Consider the following 20,676-nt stretch of genomic DNA (forward strand, 5'->3'; position numbering starts at 1 on the left):
TGGCCTAGGGAGGATTTTAAATCGGGTTTATCTTAAGAGTAATTTTTAAATAGCACAGCTTTAAATATTTGGTTTTAATTGGTTTTACTTCGGTGGGGTTGTAAATGTGTTTATGTTTTTTAATATGTTGTGAGCCGCCCTGAGTCCCGTTGGGAGAAGGGCGGGATATAAATCAAATAAAATAAATAATAAATAAATAAATAAATAAAGTTGGAAGGGACCTTGGAAGTCATCGAGTCCAACCCCCTGCTCAGGCAGGAAACCTTAATACCATTTCAGACAAATGGCTGTCCAGTATCTTCTTAAAAACTTCCAGTGTTGGAGCATTCACCGCTTCTGGAGGCAGGTTGTTCCATTGGTTAATTAAACCATCTTTTCATACTTGAAAAAAACTGAAGTTGTACCTGGTGCACTGTGCTGAACCCTGCAGAACCCGTCAGGCTATTAGGTCCCTGGTAGATCCCTGAGGTACCTATGCCAAAAAAGCAGAGAAAAAACAAATGAGAAGATAAATGATACATCAGTAGGCACAATCTAAACAGATTTGATGGACCATCTGACAAATAGAAAAGAAAATTTTAGATCAGGCTTGTGGCCAGGGGTGAAGTTAAACCTTGGAGAGCCTGTGAACTCTTGGTAAATGAGACACGTTTACATGAGACAAGTAAAATTGGTTTGGTTCATTGTTATTTTTACTTTAAATTATGTTTAGCCTTTTGTAGGGCTTACATTATAATTTCCATGTATTAAAAAAGTGAAAAACAATTTCAATTTCCCAGAAAAGAGATTGAGAGATTCTTTTTGGCCCTAGGGTTATATGTCACTCACCCGTTTCCGCTCTTAAGAATCTGCTGCTATAAGCTTTATCACAAAAAGAGCAGGCTGAGCCCAGGATTGTCCACTCTAGCTAGCATTATTTTAAGAATTCAGTCTTACTCACTATCTACTACCTTAAAAAAAGCAAGTGGAAAAGCTGAGGTTGAACTTAGTGTTTTCTGGATATAATAAACATTTGTCTCTTAGATATGGCTAACTAAATTACCTACTGATACAGTATGAGGTCAAATACTTTGGCCACCTAATGAGAAGGAAGGACTCACTGGAGAAGAGCCTAATGCTGGGAAAGACTGAGGGCAATAGTGTTGTGGCTCCGTCTTGTGAGCCTCTCTTATCGGAGAAAGAAGGCTCCGAACATGAAGGAGAGGAGATGGCTAGGCCTCCCTCTCCAGGACCCTCCTCTTTGGCAATGCCTCCGGTGTCTTCCAACGGAGAAGAGATTGACCAGGAGCCAGGTGGTTCAGAGATTGGCCAGGAGCCAGGTGTTTCTGAGATGGGCCAGGAGCCAGGTGTGTCCGATAATGAGGAAGAAAAGTTGTGGCTGGATCCACGCCAGCGTAGGAGCGATAAGCGTGCGCAGCAGAAAAAGAGACGTGCCAGAGATTAAGCTGAGTCACTGGACCACACCCCACAGGCTATAAAAGGGTGGTGGTGGCCATTTGGACCTCTGTGATGGACAAAAGCTGAATCTGTGGCAAAGTAGTGTGCTGTTCAACTGTGTGTATTGTTTTTGTTTCTGTGTGTTTGGAGTAAAAAGGTCTTGGCAGGCAGCTATGGAGCTGCTGCCAAGTTTCTTATCTGTGCATTGGTGTCTGGAGAAGTCTTTAAACCCTCGGCTGGCTGTTTGGGTGTGTGGGTCGGAACGGGGACAGAACAAATAGAAGAAGGGGACAACAGAGAATGAGGTGGCTGGATGGAGTCACTGAAGCAGTAGGCGTGGGCTTAAATGGACTCCAGAAGATGGTAGAGGACAGGAAGGCCTGGAGGAACATTGTCCATGAGGTCGCGATAGGTCGGACACGACTTCGCAACTAACAACAATCACAACAGTATGAGGCAAGGTGATCTCAAGACCAGGGCTTTTCAACCTTTTCACCCATTGTACCACTTTTAGGATATCCGAGTACCACCCGTCGCCTAGCAAGGTGTCAAAAACTTGATCAAAAAAAAAAAGAGGAAAAAAGTGATAAAGTACAGGTAGTCCTCGACTTACAACAGTTTGCTTAGTGACTGTTCGAAGTTACAATGACACTGAAAAAAGTGCCCCCCGAGCCACAGCCGAGCAAGACACCTGCCTGCCCACCCGGTGGCGCTCTTCCTCCTGTCTGAGGTTTTCATTGTTGTGAGCATTTCTGTTGAGGATTGGCAGTGGGGGTGGGTATTTGGTTTTTATTCTCCCCGTCTGCTGGATGATTGCAGCAGGTTTTGGTCACTTCACATGACCCTGGGACACTGTGACTGTCATAAATATGAATCAGTTGCCAAGCATCTGAATGTAAATCACAAGACCCTGGAGATGCTGCAACATTCCAGCTGATCGGCACATCTTCTGGGCTTGGCAGAAGCACCAGAATCAGCGCCAAGCTCCAGCTGGAACCTGGCGCTGATCCTGGCGCTTCCACTGAGCCCTGACAGCCCTGCAGCTCCAGCCATCTCTCGCTCAGGCTTGTGCGGTGCTGCCACCGGTTCAGCTCATTCCCCTCCCCCGCTACCACTTTTCTAGGATGGTCGCGTACCACCTGGCAGGTGCCAATGTACCACAGGTGGTACCCATACCACTGGTTGAAAAGCCCTGCTCAAGACCTATCCCGAACTTAGTCATTTGAATCTTAATTATTTGAAACCCATATGAGGATTTCCTGCATCTCTCCTACATAGCTTCAAAACTCTTCATAAAAACAGCCTGCTGATCCCAGAAATAGGAATAGGGTGGCAAATGAAAGAATGATTCTCAATATTACCTTCAATATTACCTTCAATATTACCAATTTGATTTGTACTTAAGTAATAAAGGGGATGTTCTCCATCTCTGTGGCAAGTTTGCTTCGTGCATGGTTATGCTAAAATTCAGAAACTTCAACATTTTGTGGGTTCCTTTTATTAAAAATGTATTGGAACAAAATTAGAACTCATAATTCTCATATGTACAGAAACACATTGGAAGTCTCTGATGGTTTTTACATGTTACATTTTGTTATTACGGCAAAGCTTCCTACTGTTCCTGAATTTTGTTCTGGATCCCTGGCTGTGTATTGAGCATGAATTAGCTGGCTTTATTTTGGGTAACTAGAACTCAAACGATCAATCCCCTGATGCAGTTTTCTTTTAATTGGAGCTTTTTTAACCATAGGAGAGAATCAATGCATGGGACCAGTGAAGTGTTCTCTTAGCTAAAGTGTAGGAACAAATACTTTTCGGTGTCTCCATGCTGTGTCTTTTTTTTGAATATCCGCTTGTTTGTTTTTATTTTAAGACCCCAGATTAAGCAGGAGAATGGACAGCTGAATAAACTGCGGCTTGCCAAATACAGACAGTCACAAAAGTACATACCGGGAGAAATAAATCTCAGCCCCCATCCAAATCAAACCACTCAAGGAAGAGAATCTGCTTCCAGAACTAATTTGCCATCACATCTGGCTTTTAAAAACTTTTTTTTTTCACAAGGAGGTGGGGTGGATTAAAAGCAGAGGCCGGGTCAAGAGCTAATATCGTTCAACATGGAATCTGCCTTAGGGTGGAAGCCAAACCCATTATCTCCTTGAAACTCTTACTGAACAATTCATGTCCAGGAGATAAATCACAGGCATTATTTAACTGTGAACAACTTTGTATTTTCAAACCTTTGTGAAAACAAACAAACAAACAAGTAAACAAATAAAATACTGTCTAAGCATGCTCAGCACCTGAAAGAAAATTCTTGTTTGTATATTCAGAGAGCTGGGCTAGATGAACTGAAGACAACACAACTGAGGCAAAATAGTAGTTTATTTGGTTCCACCAGAAAAAAAGCAAGTAAAATATTTCCCTAAAAATGAAAAACAGGATTTTTTAAAAAACTACAGCAGCTGTCCTGCTATTGGTTGAAGGAACAAAGAATCTCTTTATTCAATGCAGAACTAAATAACTTATAACAGTAGAGAGCAAGTTTAAGTATAGTGGGCAATGACTTCCAATGGAATTGGAATTAAACAGGATTTGGGGGGTTTCGGGGTGAGGGCCTACAGCGGATTAAATGTCCCTGTGAGTCTCTCCAAGATCAGTGGCCAGGTGGCAGTTTCTGGCTGACAAAATTCTCTCCAGAAAAGGAGAGTTAGGAAATTGCCCACTTGTGCCTTGGATAGTTACTTCTCATGAGGAGACCACAGGAATTGAGTTTTTGTCTCTAGTTGTGAGATGAATGGCTTGAGGGTCCAGAGATTATATCACACTCAAAACCTCTGTCTAGTCTTATAGACATATAATTCATAAAAAGCCTCACTTCCTTAAATACTTTTGGACACACTTCATTTACAAATTATGAGAGATATTCCAAGAAGTAGGAAAGAACAAAGACACTTGATGAGTGCCTCAAGAGAACTTGCATAATTATTGAACTATCAGGCCAGAATTGTGGTGGCTCCTGTAATGCCTTCAGAGCTTACCTTGACTAAATAGACATCCCTTGGACTTAAACTAATGATTTACATACTAAAATACATGAAACATGCTAATACAAAGTCAGTACTGTTTGCATTCAAAATGTTTCCTATTTGTCTTTTAAAGCCTACATCAGGCTATATTTCATGTTGGAATTTTCAAAACCAATACAAATAATAAACAGGCAAAACAGACCAGCCGGAGAAAAGTAAAACTTACTATTTTCTGTTGTTTTTATTATGGGTTGACCTAATATTGTTCTGATTACTTATTTATCATATTACATCTATTCAGCCCACCAGAATGGGAACCAGAGCATGTTATGGGTCCCATAGATTAGGGATTGTCATCTGGTGGAACCACAAAAAATGGCCTTCTTGGTGGTGGCCTTGCCATTATGGAACATGATTCCCCCTAAGGTACAATGGTCCCCCCCCCCGCTGCTTTTCTGAAAAGCCCTCAAAATGTGGCTTTGTCAGCAGGCTTGGAGACCACAAATGGAAATAGGAATTAATCAAATGGCTAATTTAAGATAAGATAACCTTTATTGTCACTTTTTTCTGTGAATACACTGGCACGCATTAAAAAAATGAAATTCTGATGCCTGCTCTCAAAATAATACACACACACACACACACACTCCTATACACATACACACCCATACATGTACATATGTATAATCAGATTGTATTATCTATATACAAATCTGATTGTATTGTTGCTACCATGGGGAATGGGCTAGGTTTTTTAAAAACAAATTTATTATATGATGGATTTTTAAACTTTTTAAATGTTGTAACCCTTGAAGGATTCTCACTTGATGAGTTTTCTGTCATCCCAGAATGCAGGAATCACTTAAGTTACAGAAAGGGAGATTTTGTTGTCAGAAAATTAGAAAAAACACTTCCTAACCCAGCAGCATAGGAAATCATGTTTAAAACAAAGTATGGCTTAGCACGGTGTCTGAATAGTCTAACTGAAAATGGAAATATGTCTCTCCGCTTACAGTTTTTTTTCTTTCCAGAGATACTTTGCTTGATTGTTAGTCCTCTATATTTTTGGCCTAGCTGTTTTTAATAATTATACAAACTTCAGAACAGTTATATTTTTCAGAATAGCTCCTGAAATTATTGAAGGATTGCACATCCAGCGCAGTGTTTCTCAACCTTGACAATTTTAAGGCATGTGGACTTCAACTCCCAGAATTCCACAGCCAGCATTGCTGGCTGTGGAATTCTGGGAGTTGAAGTCCACATGCCTTAAAATTGTCAAGGTTGAGAAACACTGATTAAAGGAAGCTAACTTCAGGCTGGTGGAACTTTTGGGAATGTCTGATGCGAAACCTGTACAGGGAGAAAAAATGTACACATTGCTTGTGTAAGTCTAATGCAAATTGATGCCTGTGTGGTAGCTCTCCATAAACAGTATGCGTACAAAGCTGCTCAGACTCTTTGCTAATTTTTAGAGCTTCTGACCTTTGCAACAGGAAGGGCAGATGGGTAAATGATACATTTATTCACCTATTCTGGTGGTGGGTCTTGGACATTCGGCTTCCATTCAATCATATGTATTCCTTTAAAATGAGAACCGCACGCCAAGATCTTTCCCTTCTGGATCTTCTCCACATGGAGCATAGTTCACATCTGTGTTCAATCAAATCAGCTGCTAAAATGTCACAATGCCCTCATTCACAGGTAACACAGAGAACATTTAGCTGGTAATAAAACAACTTAGATATTAGTGGAGAACAGCTCTTTGGATATTCAGTACTGGTAGGTGCTCAGTAGGAACACTCAAAACTGACCTTGCTCTATGGACTTTCCTAATGATGGATTGTGAAATGAGACATCTGAATGTATAAGAGCAACCATTAGTAAGCCCATGAATGAAATAATCTGCATCCTTTCATGAGAAACTGATTCCATTTGCAATTTCTTTCATGTTTTTTTTTAAATGTGTGCCCATCGTTGAACCACAGATGTGGCTCTACTTCAACAATAGCCTGAAGACCCTTTTGACCACCCAATCTGTTAAAATACTGAAGAAAAACTCTGCCAACCCAATAAAACTAAACTGCTAGATATAAAATGAGCCTTCAATGCTATGTAAATGTTTCAGTGCTGGGAAGTTACATTGTTTCTATGCCTAATATATTTAGCATATAAAAAGATGCCCTAAGCTAGAAAAGTTACTTTTAAAAAAAATCAGCCAATATACATTCTTATAATCAGTTAATGAGGTACTTTAATCAAGATATATAATACCCTCATCAATAAGCAATTTAATAATTATATTTGAAGGTACAGTTAATCAGTGATCATCAAGTTCCAGCTGTACTCAATATTGTACTGTAGCTCTAGTTAAATGAACAAATAATTTTAAAAGTGGAACCAGATGGAGAGCTACTTATCATACTTTGAATCAAGTCTTTTTCAAAAGATGCATCAACACACATGCTATTTTATACCACATAAAGTTTGAAAAGTCTTCCCTTCATTTGGGCTCTGACGTTACCATTTCTTTGATGTACTTGTGCCTGGCAAAAATCAGATGCCCGGCCCAAGTATTCTACCTGTTTCCACTCATTCACTAGGGCTAACACTCTTTCTTCTGCTTTCTTAATATTCTTTTTATATAAATATTATAAAAAGTAGCAGCTCATTATTGAAAATCTGATTTTTTTTTTCTAATCGTCCCAAAAAACTTAAGTTATTTGTTCAGATTCTAATGGTGCAACTAGATCTTTTCTCCCTGTTTGAATCATACTGGATTTACAGGTTTACATGTAATTTCAACATAACTGCCCTAATATAAAAGCAATCTTTTTTTCAACCTTTCACCTGAAATCATCTAACTGGTGAGCTGCCCAAAAAACATATTTACCCGTCACACAAGAGAGAGGGAGAGAGCACTTGTTATCTCCTCAGACAGTCATGTTGACACTGGCTTCACCAACTACCTTGGTGTGGGTGGAGCCACAAATTCTCTGGAAATGACAAAGACAGCAATGGCCTATCTGGTCCCAACAGAGAAGGTTGCTGACCCATCCTTGATTTTGTCACCCACTATTGACATGTTTGCAGTGACCTGAAAGAGAGTTAATTGAAGCGGTATTTGGGATTTGGATTTGGTCAGTCAAGTATGTGCTCTTACAAGCTTTCTGCCAACTCAAGTATGGGTGTAGGACACTTCAGCATAGCAGTATAGAAAGGCACTCTGTCAAACATGAGAGAATTGGATTTCGGAAAAGTAAGTGTGCCTAAGCAAGTTTCTACTTTAAATATTTTAATATGCTTTAAAAATGTTACAGCCAAGGTATTGTCTATGCACCCATGCCTGGGTACATGTCATTGAAATTTGAGCAATTGCCAGTAGTCTAAAATTTTCCACTGGCCAATGCTGTTAGTTTGCTAATAGGAAAACTGCTACATTTACAATCTACAGAAGTTCCTCCAAAATCATTGCTTTTCTTTTCAGTATGAGTTATATATTGAAATAAACAAACACAAGACGTTTAATTTTATAAGCCAAATCTGATACAATTAATGCTCATTGTTCACTATAATCACTATTTTAAAATATAATTGCTTTTTAAATTCATATAAAATATAATTGCTTTTTAAATTCATGTAAAATTCTTATTTTGTTGAGTTTCTGTGGAAAACTACCAATCTATTAATTAAATTTTAGTCTTCTGGTTTCTAGCCTGATGCCTTAACCATTATACCAAACTGGCTTTATTGGTCATAACACCTGTAACTGATTCCCAAGAACAGAGGTAGCATGATCTGAATTCTTGTTTGGATTCTTGTACAGATTCTGGCTTTCCATATGGATGTGGTTGATCCTGTGGGCCATAATTTATAGTTTCAGGTTGTCCTATGATGTGTTTCCTAATTTAAAAACAGTTTGAAAAAGTTATGGCAAAAGGAAGGTGCAATACGTTTTGAGGTGTCTGTTTTCCTGGTATATTTAGGTTATTACAGCATTCTCAGGATTCAGCTTATTGCAGTTGCCCAGCTTGGAACCCATTCTGGATAATTAAATTCTGTAATGGAAATTGGTTCCTTTCCCATAATGTATTGGTTCAAGATTCTTGGTGTTTAAGAGAAAAGATGAATTTCACATGTGAGAAGTTTTACACATGTATCTTTTGTTTGGCTATCACTGCACTCCATTCTGGTCAAATGTATGAACAAGAAGCAGCTGCTCACTTTAGACTAAATGCAGAATTCCTTTCCCATAAGCTCCAAGCACTTCAGCTATTGCTTTGTGATATAGTTTGAATTTAATTCGAATTCAGAGTCTTACGAGATGCAGCAGAAATGAGAAATATTTTAAGTCTTGATCACCTGTTCATATTCATGATTAGCTCTCATTTATCCACATGATATTTCCATTTACATATACAGTGTCCCAGAAAACCACATTACACAACAATAAATAAGTTTTCTAGATGGGATTTCAGATTAAGATTTATTTGAGCCTTTACCTGAACTCAATACACCAGGAGTGGATAACTATGTTCCCTTTCTGACCTGTGGACATAAACTCCCAGAATTCCTTCCAGATGGAAGACTTCAGTGGGACTACTTAGAAAGGGAAGCAAAAGGATAAATGACCATGGGAATAACAGTGGGACAAGATTATTGTACAAGCCAGTTATTTCTGGGTGTTAAATTCACATTTATGATTTTTGGAAAAACAAAACAAAACATCCCTTTTTGGTCCATATGTCCTTGGCATTTTGTTTTAAAAGTACTATTTAATAACAAATTGCATTATCAACTTTACACATAATGACATTAAACTACAGTTAGTCCTTACTCAACTATGGTAAATGGGAACAGAATGTCCATCGCTGACACAGCTGTCATGTGTCCACATCATATAATTGTGATGCGGCTGTATTTTCCCGAAAATAAGACCTAGCTCAAAAATAAGCTCTAGCTTGATTTTTACACATGCACCTAATATAAGCCCTACCCCCAAAATAAGTTCTAGTTTTGGGAAGAGGCTTATGCATTAAAAAAAGCTAGAGCAGGGTGGGGAGTGGAGTTGCTCCATGTGCACCGCACTCATTTACCTTAGGACTGCTGCAGCCAGTCTTCCCACACTCTGACACATGTCGCGCTGCTGCCTGAGTTGTTCTGTGGCTGCTTGCCGTGTGGCGCATTGTGCTAGTGCTGCTGTGGCGTGCATGAACAGCAGCACCAGCGTGATGCACTACACGGCCTGCTGTAAGCAGCGGCACCGGCGCGAAGCACCACGTGGCATCCAGCTGCAGAACTCAGGCAGTGGCGCAATAGGTGTTGGGGTGTGGGAGGCCTGGCTGCAGTGGTCCTAAGGTAAGTGAGTGCCAGTCACACGGGGCAGCTCCATCCCCCACCCCAGCTTGATTTTTACGCCTATGCCTTGCCCCAAAACTAGAGCGGCAGCACTGGTGTGACAATCCATGCAATGCACTATGTGGCATCCGGCCGCAAGTGGCCACAGAAGAACTCAGGCAGCGCAACATGTGTCAGGGTGTGGGAGGCCTGGCTGTGGCGATCCTAAGGTAAGTGGGTAAGACATCCCCCCAAAATGAGACCTGGTGCCTCTTTTGGAGGAAAAAAAAATATAAGACCAGGTTTTATTTTCAGGGAAACCCGGTATTGCCACTGTTAAGTGAATCCACAATGTCATATGGTTATCCTTTGTGACTTCCTGCTGGTTTCCCCATTGATTTTGCTTGTTGAAAGCCAGCAGAAATGGTAGCAAATGCTGATTTTATCACCATGGATTACTACCCTGCGTCGAATGCCCAAATCATGATCATGTGATTGTGGGGATGCTGCGATGGCTACAACTGCATGGGCCGGTCATAAATGCCACTTGTTCAGTATTGTTGTAACTTCAAATGGTTGCTTATTGGATGTTAAATGAGGATCAGTACTCATAATATAGAACTTGTAATTTCAGCATTGGTCAAATGTTCCTTTGCAGTCAATGGTCAGACTACATTTCTGGGTGGCACCATATGCAATGAGGACAGCATTGTCCCTAATAAATAATAATTTATAAAAAATTGTAAGTCACCCGACTCTCAACAAGTCTGGGCATCTCACATCAATAAAAGAAATTGCAATAAAACATAAAGAAAAAAAGATGGGAAGTGTGATTCAGTGAGGTTTGTCACTCTTACTTACCAAAGGCCCAGATGATAAACTAGATCAGTGGTGGCGAATCTATGGCATGGGTGCCAGAGGCGGCACTTGGAGCCCTCTCTGTGGGCACATGTGCCATTGCCCCAGCCTCGCCTCCCCCCGCGACCTCCTCTCCAGCAGCCCCCCTGAAGGAGAGTCGCCCCTGAGCGTGGCCCATGAGGAGCAGCGCAGCCAAGGACATGGCAGCCAGGCAGCGTAGACAAGACTCTGCCCTCACATCCCATTGTGCACAGTTGATGGTGCAGGGTGCGGGCGTGACCGCCATAGCACTGCTGGGCTGCCTGGGCAATCTGCAGCGGGTCCTGGAGGCAGTGAGTGGCCCTGCGGGCAGACAGGGCAGGGGATGGGAGGCAGGGCGGGGCAGGGGGTGGAGTGGGGGCGGGGCCAGTTTTTGGGCACTCGATCTCTAAAAGGTTCGCCATCACTGAATCTTTACAGTTTACACTAGAATCTTTACACTAGATCTTTACAGTTCTTTTAAACAAGAGCACTGCAGGCCATCTGGATTTTGTTCCCCAGGGCAGGGGCTGCCACAGAAAAGGCAATGACAAACCTAGAGGTGTCTAAAACAGGCTTTTCCTCTAGACAGGACCACAGCATTCCTTTTCATTTCCTGGCTGGTGTATTTCCCTTATTCTATCATATCACACTGGTTTTTAAATCATAACACATTTAGCACAGGAAACTTCATGTTTGGTAGCTCTTGAAAGAAGTAGCCTTTGCTATTACTGCAAAGCTGTCCTGAGCTGAGGCCTCTCTTGCATTCATGCTGATGTGATGCATAACTCTGTGTCCACAGTCTTAAACTGCACCTAATACAAACCAGCTGTGAGAGAAGCTTGGAAGTAAAGGAACAACTACATTTCTATGTTAGGTTTTAGTTTTATAAAGCTGAAGCATTGCAGTGACAGTTTGCCAAACACAGCTTCTCCATCTCCTGTATTTTCCACAATGCTAGATCTAGCTAAGCTTTACAATGCAGAGTAATTTACATTTCTTGAGAAAGTACTGAAAATTGTACCGCAAAAGCAAGTTTCAGAGGCCCCCGAAGGAATACTGTAACAAATACCAAAGGCTGTGTCAATGAGATATCTAAATCACCACTACTAATGTGTACAATAAATACTGTCATACATACTTTAACATTTAAAATAAGATTTATGCTGAGTATCCAAGTTTAAGCAATCTGCATTCTACAAGCCACAGAAGCTCATCAATGTGGGTTTCTTTGTTTTTGTATTCTTGTGGGTACAGAAATCAACTGATAGCAATAGCAATTTTAATAGCAATTTTATTAAGCACTACAATTAAAAAGATAAAAACTAATACAAACTAAGGCAAATAAAAGAAAAAGAAAAAATAAATACAAAAAAATAAAAGAGAAAAAGAGAAAAAATAAAAATATCATAGAGAAAAAGAACAGAAATATACGAAGAAATTACTTCTCCCTTCATCACAAAAATTAACAATTTTAGTAATTCATTTCCATTAGTAACTAAGAGAATAAATGATGTCTTCCTCCCATAAATACAATCTCTTATCTGCAAACAAATCATTAAACCCTTGTCATTTCAGTCCTGATGTCAGCAAAAGTCCATTAAGGGTTATAAGAGATCACAACATATCTATTTTAACCATGATCATACAATCCAATGTTATATTCCTTCTTTTTACTAGGAACAGTCTTAATTTTTAATTTCTTTTAATAATGTCCTAGCATTTGAATTCTTTTTATGTCATGAAGTCCCATCTTCTCATGTTTATTTTAAAAAAGAATTTAAAACAACAGCATTTTTTCATGGGAAGGATCCTTAGAATTAATTTCAAAGTCTTATTTCAAATCCATTTGGATTCTTTATTTGTAACTTTCTAAAAATCAAAATTTTAATAATCTTTTCCTGTTTATTCCAGGTTTTTAAAAAGCCTTTAAACATAAATTTAAAACTTCAGTGCTGTAAAACTTGTCATTCCAAAAGTTCTTAATATCTAAAAAGCAGTTAACAAGGAATTTCCAAACGTGATTACAAAAGTAAGTATTTAAACCATGTGTCCATAAAAGTGCTTACTACAGCTTGGGCCAAGACAGTGTTTCCTTGTCTCACAGAGTGCTAAACCCGCTATGAGTAACGACTTCTGGAACACTTGTGGGTGATCCCAAGTCCTCTCCTTGCCTGGAGAGAAATCCTGAAGAGCCAGTCATTTCACTGGCTCTTCATTTCCCTATTGTTGTCCACTTTACTCTCACTGGAACTGTTTTCAGTTCTCCAATTCTTTCCTGTAAGTAAGAACTTAACTGATTTCTTTGACCTTCATCTTCCCCAAGCCAAAAAAAAAAAAAAAGTAAATCTGCCTTCCACAACTTACTGCCTTCCAGATGTGTTGGACTGCAACTCCTCATTATTGCTCATCAGAAATAATTACCATTCAAAGGCACAAGGGTGTGGAAAGCTGATCTAGATTCTCACCAAAAATGGCATCCTGACAGCATGCTCTGACCTTGGGCTCCTCTGGATGACCAGTATCAAAGCCACACCAATGCCACATTCTTATAATCTCATTTTCCTCAGTAAGCTGAGCTGATTATCTTCTGGCTCATGTGCAAGGTTGTAGAGCAATTCAACTTGCAAAAGAGTTTGGAAGAATTCTTGACTCCTCCACCTCTCCTTACTTGAACTTGGAAAACTGTAATACATTTTATAAGCAACCTTATCAGCTAAGCAAATCTTAATCCTTCTAGTCATTCAGTTTCTGAATTTTGAAGGAGAAAAAAACCCCCACAGGCTTCATTTGCCCTGTGCATTTAATTCCTGATCTGCTTCCCAGCCTTTGAGTTCAAACAAGCCATTACTTTCCTTTCCCCACCCAACACACAGTCACTCTAAACTGCAATCTACAGAGTTGCAGCTGCTGATAAAAATCACTGACTGCAAACCTTAGTGTTGTGCTATCATCACAGCTTCTAATGGGATTTATATAGTGGAGGAACATAAATCCTCTCTCCTTGTACTAACAGTTGAGATGTTTTACAAACTGCCAAATATACATAGCATTGGGAGGAAGGATAGAGGAGAAGCAAGCAATTTCATTTTGCCCTTTCTGCATAGAGTGAGAACATTTTAGTTACTCTGAGGTGCATAGCTAAAGGACTAAGAAATTAATATGAGTATTTTTGCAATCTGCTATTGACCAGCTGGCAGGAATACTTCGGTATTCCCTGCCCATTATCAGCATCCTGAGATGGACAGGAATGAAAATAGTAATGGTACAATATGCTTTGCAGCAGTATTTCCCAGTCATGGCAAATTCCAGTGGGATTGACTCATCCCACTCACTGTGGCAGAAGGGGCATGCTGCAGATTCCATGGGCCACAGAATTGTGCCTGGCGGGTTCCAGGAAGAGACTTTGCCTGCCATGGCTCCTGCCTTCTGAAGCATTGTGCCCTTTGAGGTGAGATCCACTCCATCCCCTTGCGGTCAAAACCTAGTTCTGTCAATTGGCTCGGGATTCTGATGCTGGAGGTGGTTAGGGGACTGAGAAGACCCCGACCTCCACTCCGTTGATATTTGATTCCTAGATTACTCAGTTTGGTTAATTTTAATGTTTTAAACATTTTAATGTTTTTATCTTTTTGTTTTTGTGATGTTGCTCGACAGTGAGATGGGTGGCATATACATTTACTAAATAAATGAATGAATAAAAACTCCAGAATTCTCAGGAATGGCAATATCAAGCCCACACATCTGAAGTTGTCCAGATGAGAAACATTGCTTTGGAAGGATGAAGAACTGGAAAGTATGTGTCATGGAACAGCCCTGTAATACCTTGTTGAAGTCAGAAACAGACCAAAGAAGATCCCTATTGGATCAAAGGATCTCCTAATCCAGTATTCTATTCCCACTGCATCTGACCAGAAGCTAGCTAGAACATTTAAGGAAAACAAAAATGCAGATCTATTTTCTTACACAAGTTTCCTAGCAGCTGATATTACCACACTGAAGATATCTAGCCATTAAGACTAGTAAACGAAAGAGATTCTCATGCCAGCATTAGTTAAATCCTTTGAGATTTGCTTGCTTAGGGCATGCAATCAGCACAGAAAAGTAGTTTGATGATGCTGTATCGGTTTGTCAGTAAATAGTATCACAGTTACATAACATGCTGGCATATTTCTGCAACATGCACTGCTAACTGCCTCATGTGTGTAAAGGGCATGATCTGTTTTTTTCTAATTCTTTTTGCCCCAGGAGTTATTAAAATATATTTAGGAGAAAAGAAAGTGGATCCCTCCAGTAAAATAAAATATTATGCTTATCTTCCTATTTACATGCAATTCTGTGCAAAAACTATAAAATGCACAAATACTGTATATCTTACAGAACTCAGAGTAACTTTCCCTTCCATTGTGCCATTTATGCCAACTTTTTTTTTTAAAAAAAATGCTTGAACCAAAGTATAGGACTGATACTTTCTGACTCATAAGAGGATAGTTTTTAATCATACATAACCAAGCACTCTCTGAGAGGAGTGAAACTAAATCCAAAGACGATTTCCTGCTTATGCAACTGTTCCATAAGCATTAGCATGAAAACTGCCACATATGTCATTTTACCCTGTGAAATCCGAGTTTATAGAAAAGAACCAGTAGCTTTGTCCTTTTCTACATCAATTTCTTGGATACAACTTAAAGTATGGTATATGGTGTATAGCATCCAATTCCACCTGTCATAAGACAAAAGACTAATCACTTCTCAGCTCCAGGACAGATCACTGTAAGTTTATAATTCACTATGCTGCAAGAATCTAAAGAGTCTGATAAATCACAAGGCCAAAACTGTGCCCCCATGCACAATTTTATGTACCTCTATCACATTAAGGTCCTTCTAAGTTAAAGAGCTCTAGATTCTATTATTGGGGTTGCTCTATGCTCCAGGCCCCTATTAATTTGAGTGGTCCTTTCTGACACAACTCCAGTATTTAAAAGTTGCCAGCAGAACAAGCATGTCCAGGCAACCAGTGAAAGGGAGACCAGGTTACTTGTTATGAGGAATGCCAGAAGATCCAAGGGAATTCATCTCTTTCTTTGGTTGCAGAGTCAAGTATAAGGACACCTCAATTGGATTTGAAAAGCACGGGGGTGGGGGTGGCTGGACTGCATTTGCAGCTGTTCCGCTCTGTCAGATCAAGGCACTCTGCTGTATAGCCAACAAGGCCATTAATGTAAGGCAATGGGGCCTTACAAGATGCATGGGGGGAAAGTGCTTATTTTCTTTTAAGAGGCTTGTGAAAGTTGGGGAATACAAGGGAGGGAAACAAAAACGGCAGCCCTCCCTCCCAGGTGTATGCAGTGTGGGAAAGCTCTAAAAGCACATTCCTCAAAAGAAGGAAGGAAATGTTCTGAGCATCCCATGAAGAGCTTTCATCAGCACTTTGGAAAGGTAAATAATGTCCAGAGATAAAGAGCTTTTTTTAAAGACATTAAAAAAAAAACATGGTTGGATGGACTCTTTCTTCTTTTAAGCAGCTGAGATTAATTTGTTTTTGCTGGAAAAGAATGTGAGACTCTGGGTAGTATTCCACCCTTAAAACTACTTTATGAATGTATATGGTCACGCAAAAGGCAACTGAACGTTTCTTTTCTTGAGGATGTTTCACTTCTCATCCAAGAAGCTTCTTGGATGAGAAGTGAAACATCATCAAGGAAAAACAAAGTCCAATTGGCCTTTTGAAAAAGCAGCTTTGGGACAACCATGACCTGGATGACTGAGAATATCCACAGGCAAGGAAAATAATCACTCTGGATCATTTGAGCTATGGGTTTTTGTGTCCGGTTGCACAAAGTGGGAATTGCATGTGCCACTGGTACTGTGAAAACTTCCCTCACCGCGTGAGCTGGAGAGAATCCAGTCTTGATTTTCTGGTAGTTGCCTCAACAGGCCCTTTTCAAGGTAATTTTTGGGTAGGGCCTTAGTATAAATCCTGAAACTGCCAATCCTGAATTTAAGTTGTTTAAGTGCTGAAAGAAAGAGGAAAGGTGCTTAGCTCTAGCATGCACACAAATCATGGTGTGGAGATGAGCTCTAAGATATGAAACAGTACACGTAATCCTCCACTTACAACCGTTCACAGTGAAATTTCGAAGTTACAACGGTACTGAAAAAAGTGACGTAGGACTGTTTTTCACACCATGGCAGCGTCCCCGTGGTCATGTGATCCAAATGCAGACGCTTTGCAACTGGCTCATATTTATGATGGTTGCAGTGTCCCGTGGTCATGTGATCCTCTTTTGCGACCTTCTGATAAAAAAGTCAATGGGGAAGCCAGATTCACTTAACAACAAATTTTAATGGGGTTTTAAGGCAATTTTTAAATTAACTTGACCAAATTACTAATATTTGTTTTTACGTATGTTTTTAAATTTGTAGTTTTTGGGGATTAGTGTTTTATCTGGTTGTTAGCCGCCCTGAGTCCATAAGGAGAAGGGCGGGATATAAATTAAATAAATAAATAAATAAATAAACCCTGTTACTAATTTAACAATCGCAGTGATTCCCTTAGAATCAGAAAAGTCATAAAATGGGGCAAAACTCACTTAGCAAATGTCTCGCTTAGCAACAGGAATTTTGGGCTCAATTACGGTCATAAGTTGAGGACTAACGGTATACCCTTGTTCTTTTAGAAATAGAACCAGTTTTATTTTGAAGTGCTCATAAATCAACTTTCAAGAACTGTCATAAAGGTATCTCTCCCAGTCTGTTGCCCTCCAAAGATATCATAATACCCTAAATTCTCAATCTGTAATGGGCATAGGAGTCTTGCAAAGCATTTGTCCTTTTTTTTTTTTTTTTGTAAACACAGGATTAGGAATTGTAACTGTTGCTTTTCAGCTTAAAAACAATCACTTCTAATGACAGCTAGGAGTATTATGGTTTAATCCCAAAGTGGCTGAACAGTTTCGCCCAACTCAAGTAATTAATTATAAAATTAAGGGAGACAAAACCTTGTATCATTTCTAGCCATTATGCTCTGATGTCCTGAAGGAGGTGACTTGCAATCATAATTGAAAAACACAGTTATATGATACAGGAAATGGCCATAAAGGTGAGCTGGTTGCCAAGTGTCCAAAATGCAATCACATGACTGTGGTGTGTGTGTGTCCATTGGAATTTCGAAATTGTGTCATAAGTACTTTTGGGGGAGGTCCGTCGTAACTTCAGAAGGTCACTAAGCAACCAGTCATAAATTGAGGACAATCTAATCTATTTATGACTTAGTTTTTATATCCATATAATGTACTTAGGATCTGCATTTCTAGGCTGGCAGTTCTACCAGGTATCCACTCTTGGGTGTTAAAATAGATCACGACCAAATACATATTTTTTTCTAATGGGGAGATTGCGGCAATATATTCAAAACCCCACCCAGACAAAAGGATGATATTGAATGGATTTCTCTGAGTCTCAGCCTCTGTTACAGGGCTGTTGTGAATATAACATTCAGAGGCAGTGGTAGCGATTGATGTACAGACAGTTTTGAATTCACTGGAACAGATAATTAAATTTGGTGGGAGAACCTTCACCTAGTTTTGTTTTGTTTTGTTTTATTTTGAGCACCAAGCTTATGTAATACAGATACAAACAGGGCCAGGAGATAAAAGTGACAGTGAACCCAAACTTCAGGATATTTAAATAAGTCCAAGTGTAAATGAGTTGATCAGAATGGTGTTTCGTAATTCATCCAAACGTTTCATAATTCTGAAGAATAGCTGCAGTCATTGAGAGCTTTCCAGGTTTGCTGAATCAGGAATCAGGTTTGCAAAACTATAAGAGCCCTTTCATATTTGTCTAGTTATCAGCTGTGAGTCAGCAGAACTAGGTAAGGAATAGCTCTAAGAATATGCAAGAGAACCTGGGTTTAAAGAAAGTGTCAGATGGCATCAGAGCAAAAGTCATTTTGTCTGGCACCCTTTTTTAAAGGCCAGCCAGATGTTTCAAGTGGTTAACAGATAGGATGAAAAGATACAACAATCTTTTTGAGTTTTCCACTGAAATGCTGTTCAGGGAAAGTTTGGAAGCCTTTCAGGGTACAGATGCTGAGAGCCCTTACTTTTGTCCAGGACATTCGCCCCTGCTTGGAAGATATTCCTACCTATTTTGAGAGACTATTAACATCTCAGTTGAGGCCAAGCCAGTCTTTTCCATTTGTTTTTCATAATAAACTGTTGCCTTTGCTCCTATGTGCATAGGTTTCTGATCAAAGAAAGCTGGAAACAGCAATTTCCATTCCTAATTACTATTGGCTGATTTATTGGTTGGGACCCTGTGATACATAAATGAAATAAAATAAAATAAAACAAATAACGTATTGCTCAGGGTGCAATTTCCCAAGGTTTAAAAAGAGAAGATGCAAAATTGACCTTTGCCAAAATAGAGCCATTTCTTATGCTAGTCTATGACCATAATTATTTAATTTGAGAACCATTGCTATTTGTTCTAAGATTAATTCCTGTGGATGCTTTTCATCATGAATAAAAATCCTTCCTATATGACAGTCTCCCATATGAGTAAATTTTCACCAATAGGAGTTATTGTCCACCAGGCTGGAAGGCTGCAAGCATTTTAATGAGTTATAAGAAACATTCACATTCAGTTCTTGGACCATGTAAAACATTTTGATCTGGTTGCCCAGCTCTATTCTGCCCATGATTGCAGCTGCCTTGATTGTTTTAATGTGGACAAGTTAAGGAGAGTAACTGAAGGGTTCCCCCAACTTAACTCCTCAATGAAGATTACCTGTATATCGAAAAAAATGTTCATCACTCACATTTTCACAAAAAAGATGAGATTGTTTAGGGCAAGGGTAGTGGGGTGTTTGGAGTGAAGTTGATGTCAGAACTTAGAGGTTGTGGGTGCTTTATCACTGGAGGTTTTTAAGTAGAGACTGGACAGTCACTTGTCTGAAATGGTACAGGGCAATGATGGCAAACCTTTTAGACACCAAGTGCTCCAAAACCACCCCGTCCTGCCGCCCCACCCCGCCCAACCCGCAAGGCCACCTACCACTTCTAGGCCCGCTGCAGCAGATTGCCATGGTGGCCACGCCCTCCGCCCGTGCCCAGCAGCAGCAGCATCTGCGTGTGACAGAACGTGAGTCTTGTCTCTGCTGCCTGGCTGCCATGTCTTTGGCTGCACTGTTCTGTGCAGGCCACGCCCGGGGCGACTCTCCTCTGGGGGGGCTGTTGGTGAGGAGGGGACCGTCGGGGGCGGGGGCTGGGGTGACAGTACACGTGCCCACAGAGAGGGCTCTGCGTGCTGTCTCTGGCACGCATGCCATAGGTTCACCACCACTCATATAGGGTCTTCTGCTTGAGGGGGGGGTTGAACTAGAAGACCTCCAAGCTCTATTCTGATTGAATGGCATACACACAAAACCATCAATGAAGTAATATTCAGTGACTCAGTTCACCCAGTGCATTTACTTTGAATATTGAATTAACCAATGACCAGGGTTCACACAATTAAACAAGCAATCTGGATTCACAGAATCCAATAATCAAACCAGGATTAGCAGCATGGAAACCAGAGCACCATATACCAACTATTGAAAATCTTTGAATAAATGAGAATCTACCTATACTGATAGGAAAAATTTATATTAGAGGCTAAAATTTTAAAAAATGTGAAATCAGATTCATGCGTGCAGTTGAGAAATTCAGAAAGTAAAAGCTCATGATATCTAAGACTTAAAGTGGGTTGATGACAATGCAACAAAATTATTATTGTATAAGAATGGTACACTAATGAGGACTTCCGGTGGCAGGCGTCTTCGTCGGTCGCAGCTGTTTGCTGCCTCCCGCCTGTTTCGCGTAAAAGCCGGTTTGACAGCTAGCATCAGCTGTCAAACGGCTTGATACCTTTCCCCTGGGCATAAGGGGATAGGTGAGCTGCCCGGGGTAGGAGTTGAGTTCCCGAGTCGTCCTATATGGACGATGTAGGTGAG

At 40.1% G+C, this 20,676-nt stretch overlaps 1 protein-coding gene across 1 annotated transcript in view; it reads right to left on the reverse strand.

Moving 5' to 3' along the window:
* The window catches only part of EYA2 (EYA transcriptional coactivator and phosphatase 2), a 116,400-nt gene that overhangs the window by 32,224 nt on the left and 63,500 nt on the right, over positions 1-20,676 (reverse strand). Inside the window, exon 6 of the mRNA XM_015816650.1 lies at positions 405-472. Within this exon, the coding sequence (XP_015672136.1) occupies positions 405-472 (68 nt within the window). The remainder of the gene's footprint in view (positions 1-404; positions 473-20,676) is intronic.

Source organism: Protobothrops mucrosquamatus, unplaced genomic scaffold (assembly GCF_001527695.2).
Source record: "Protobothrops mucrosquamatus isolate PMUCROS unplaced genomic scaffold, P.Mucros_1.0 scaffold474, whole genome shotgun sequence".
NCBI lineage: Eukaryota > Metazoa > Chordata > Lepidosauria > Squamata > Viperidae > Protobothrops > Protobothrops mucrosquamatus.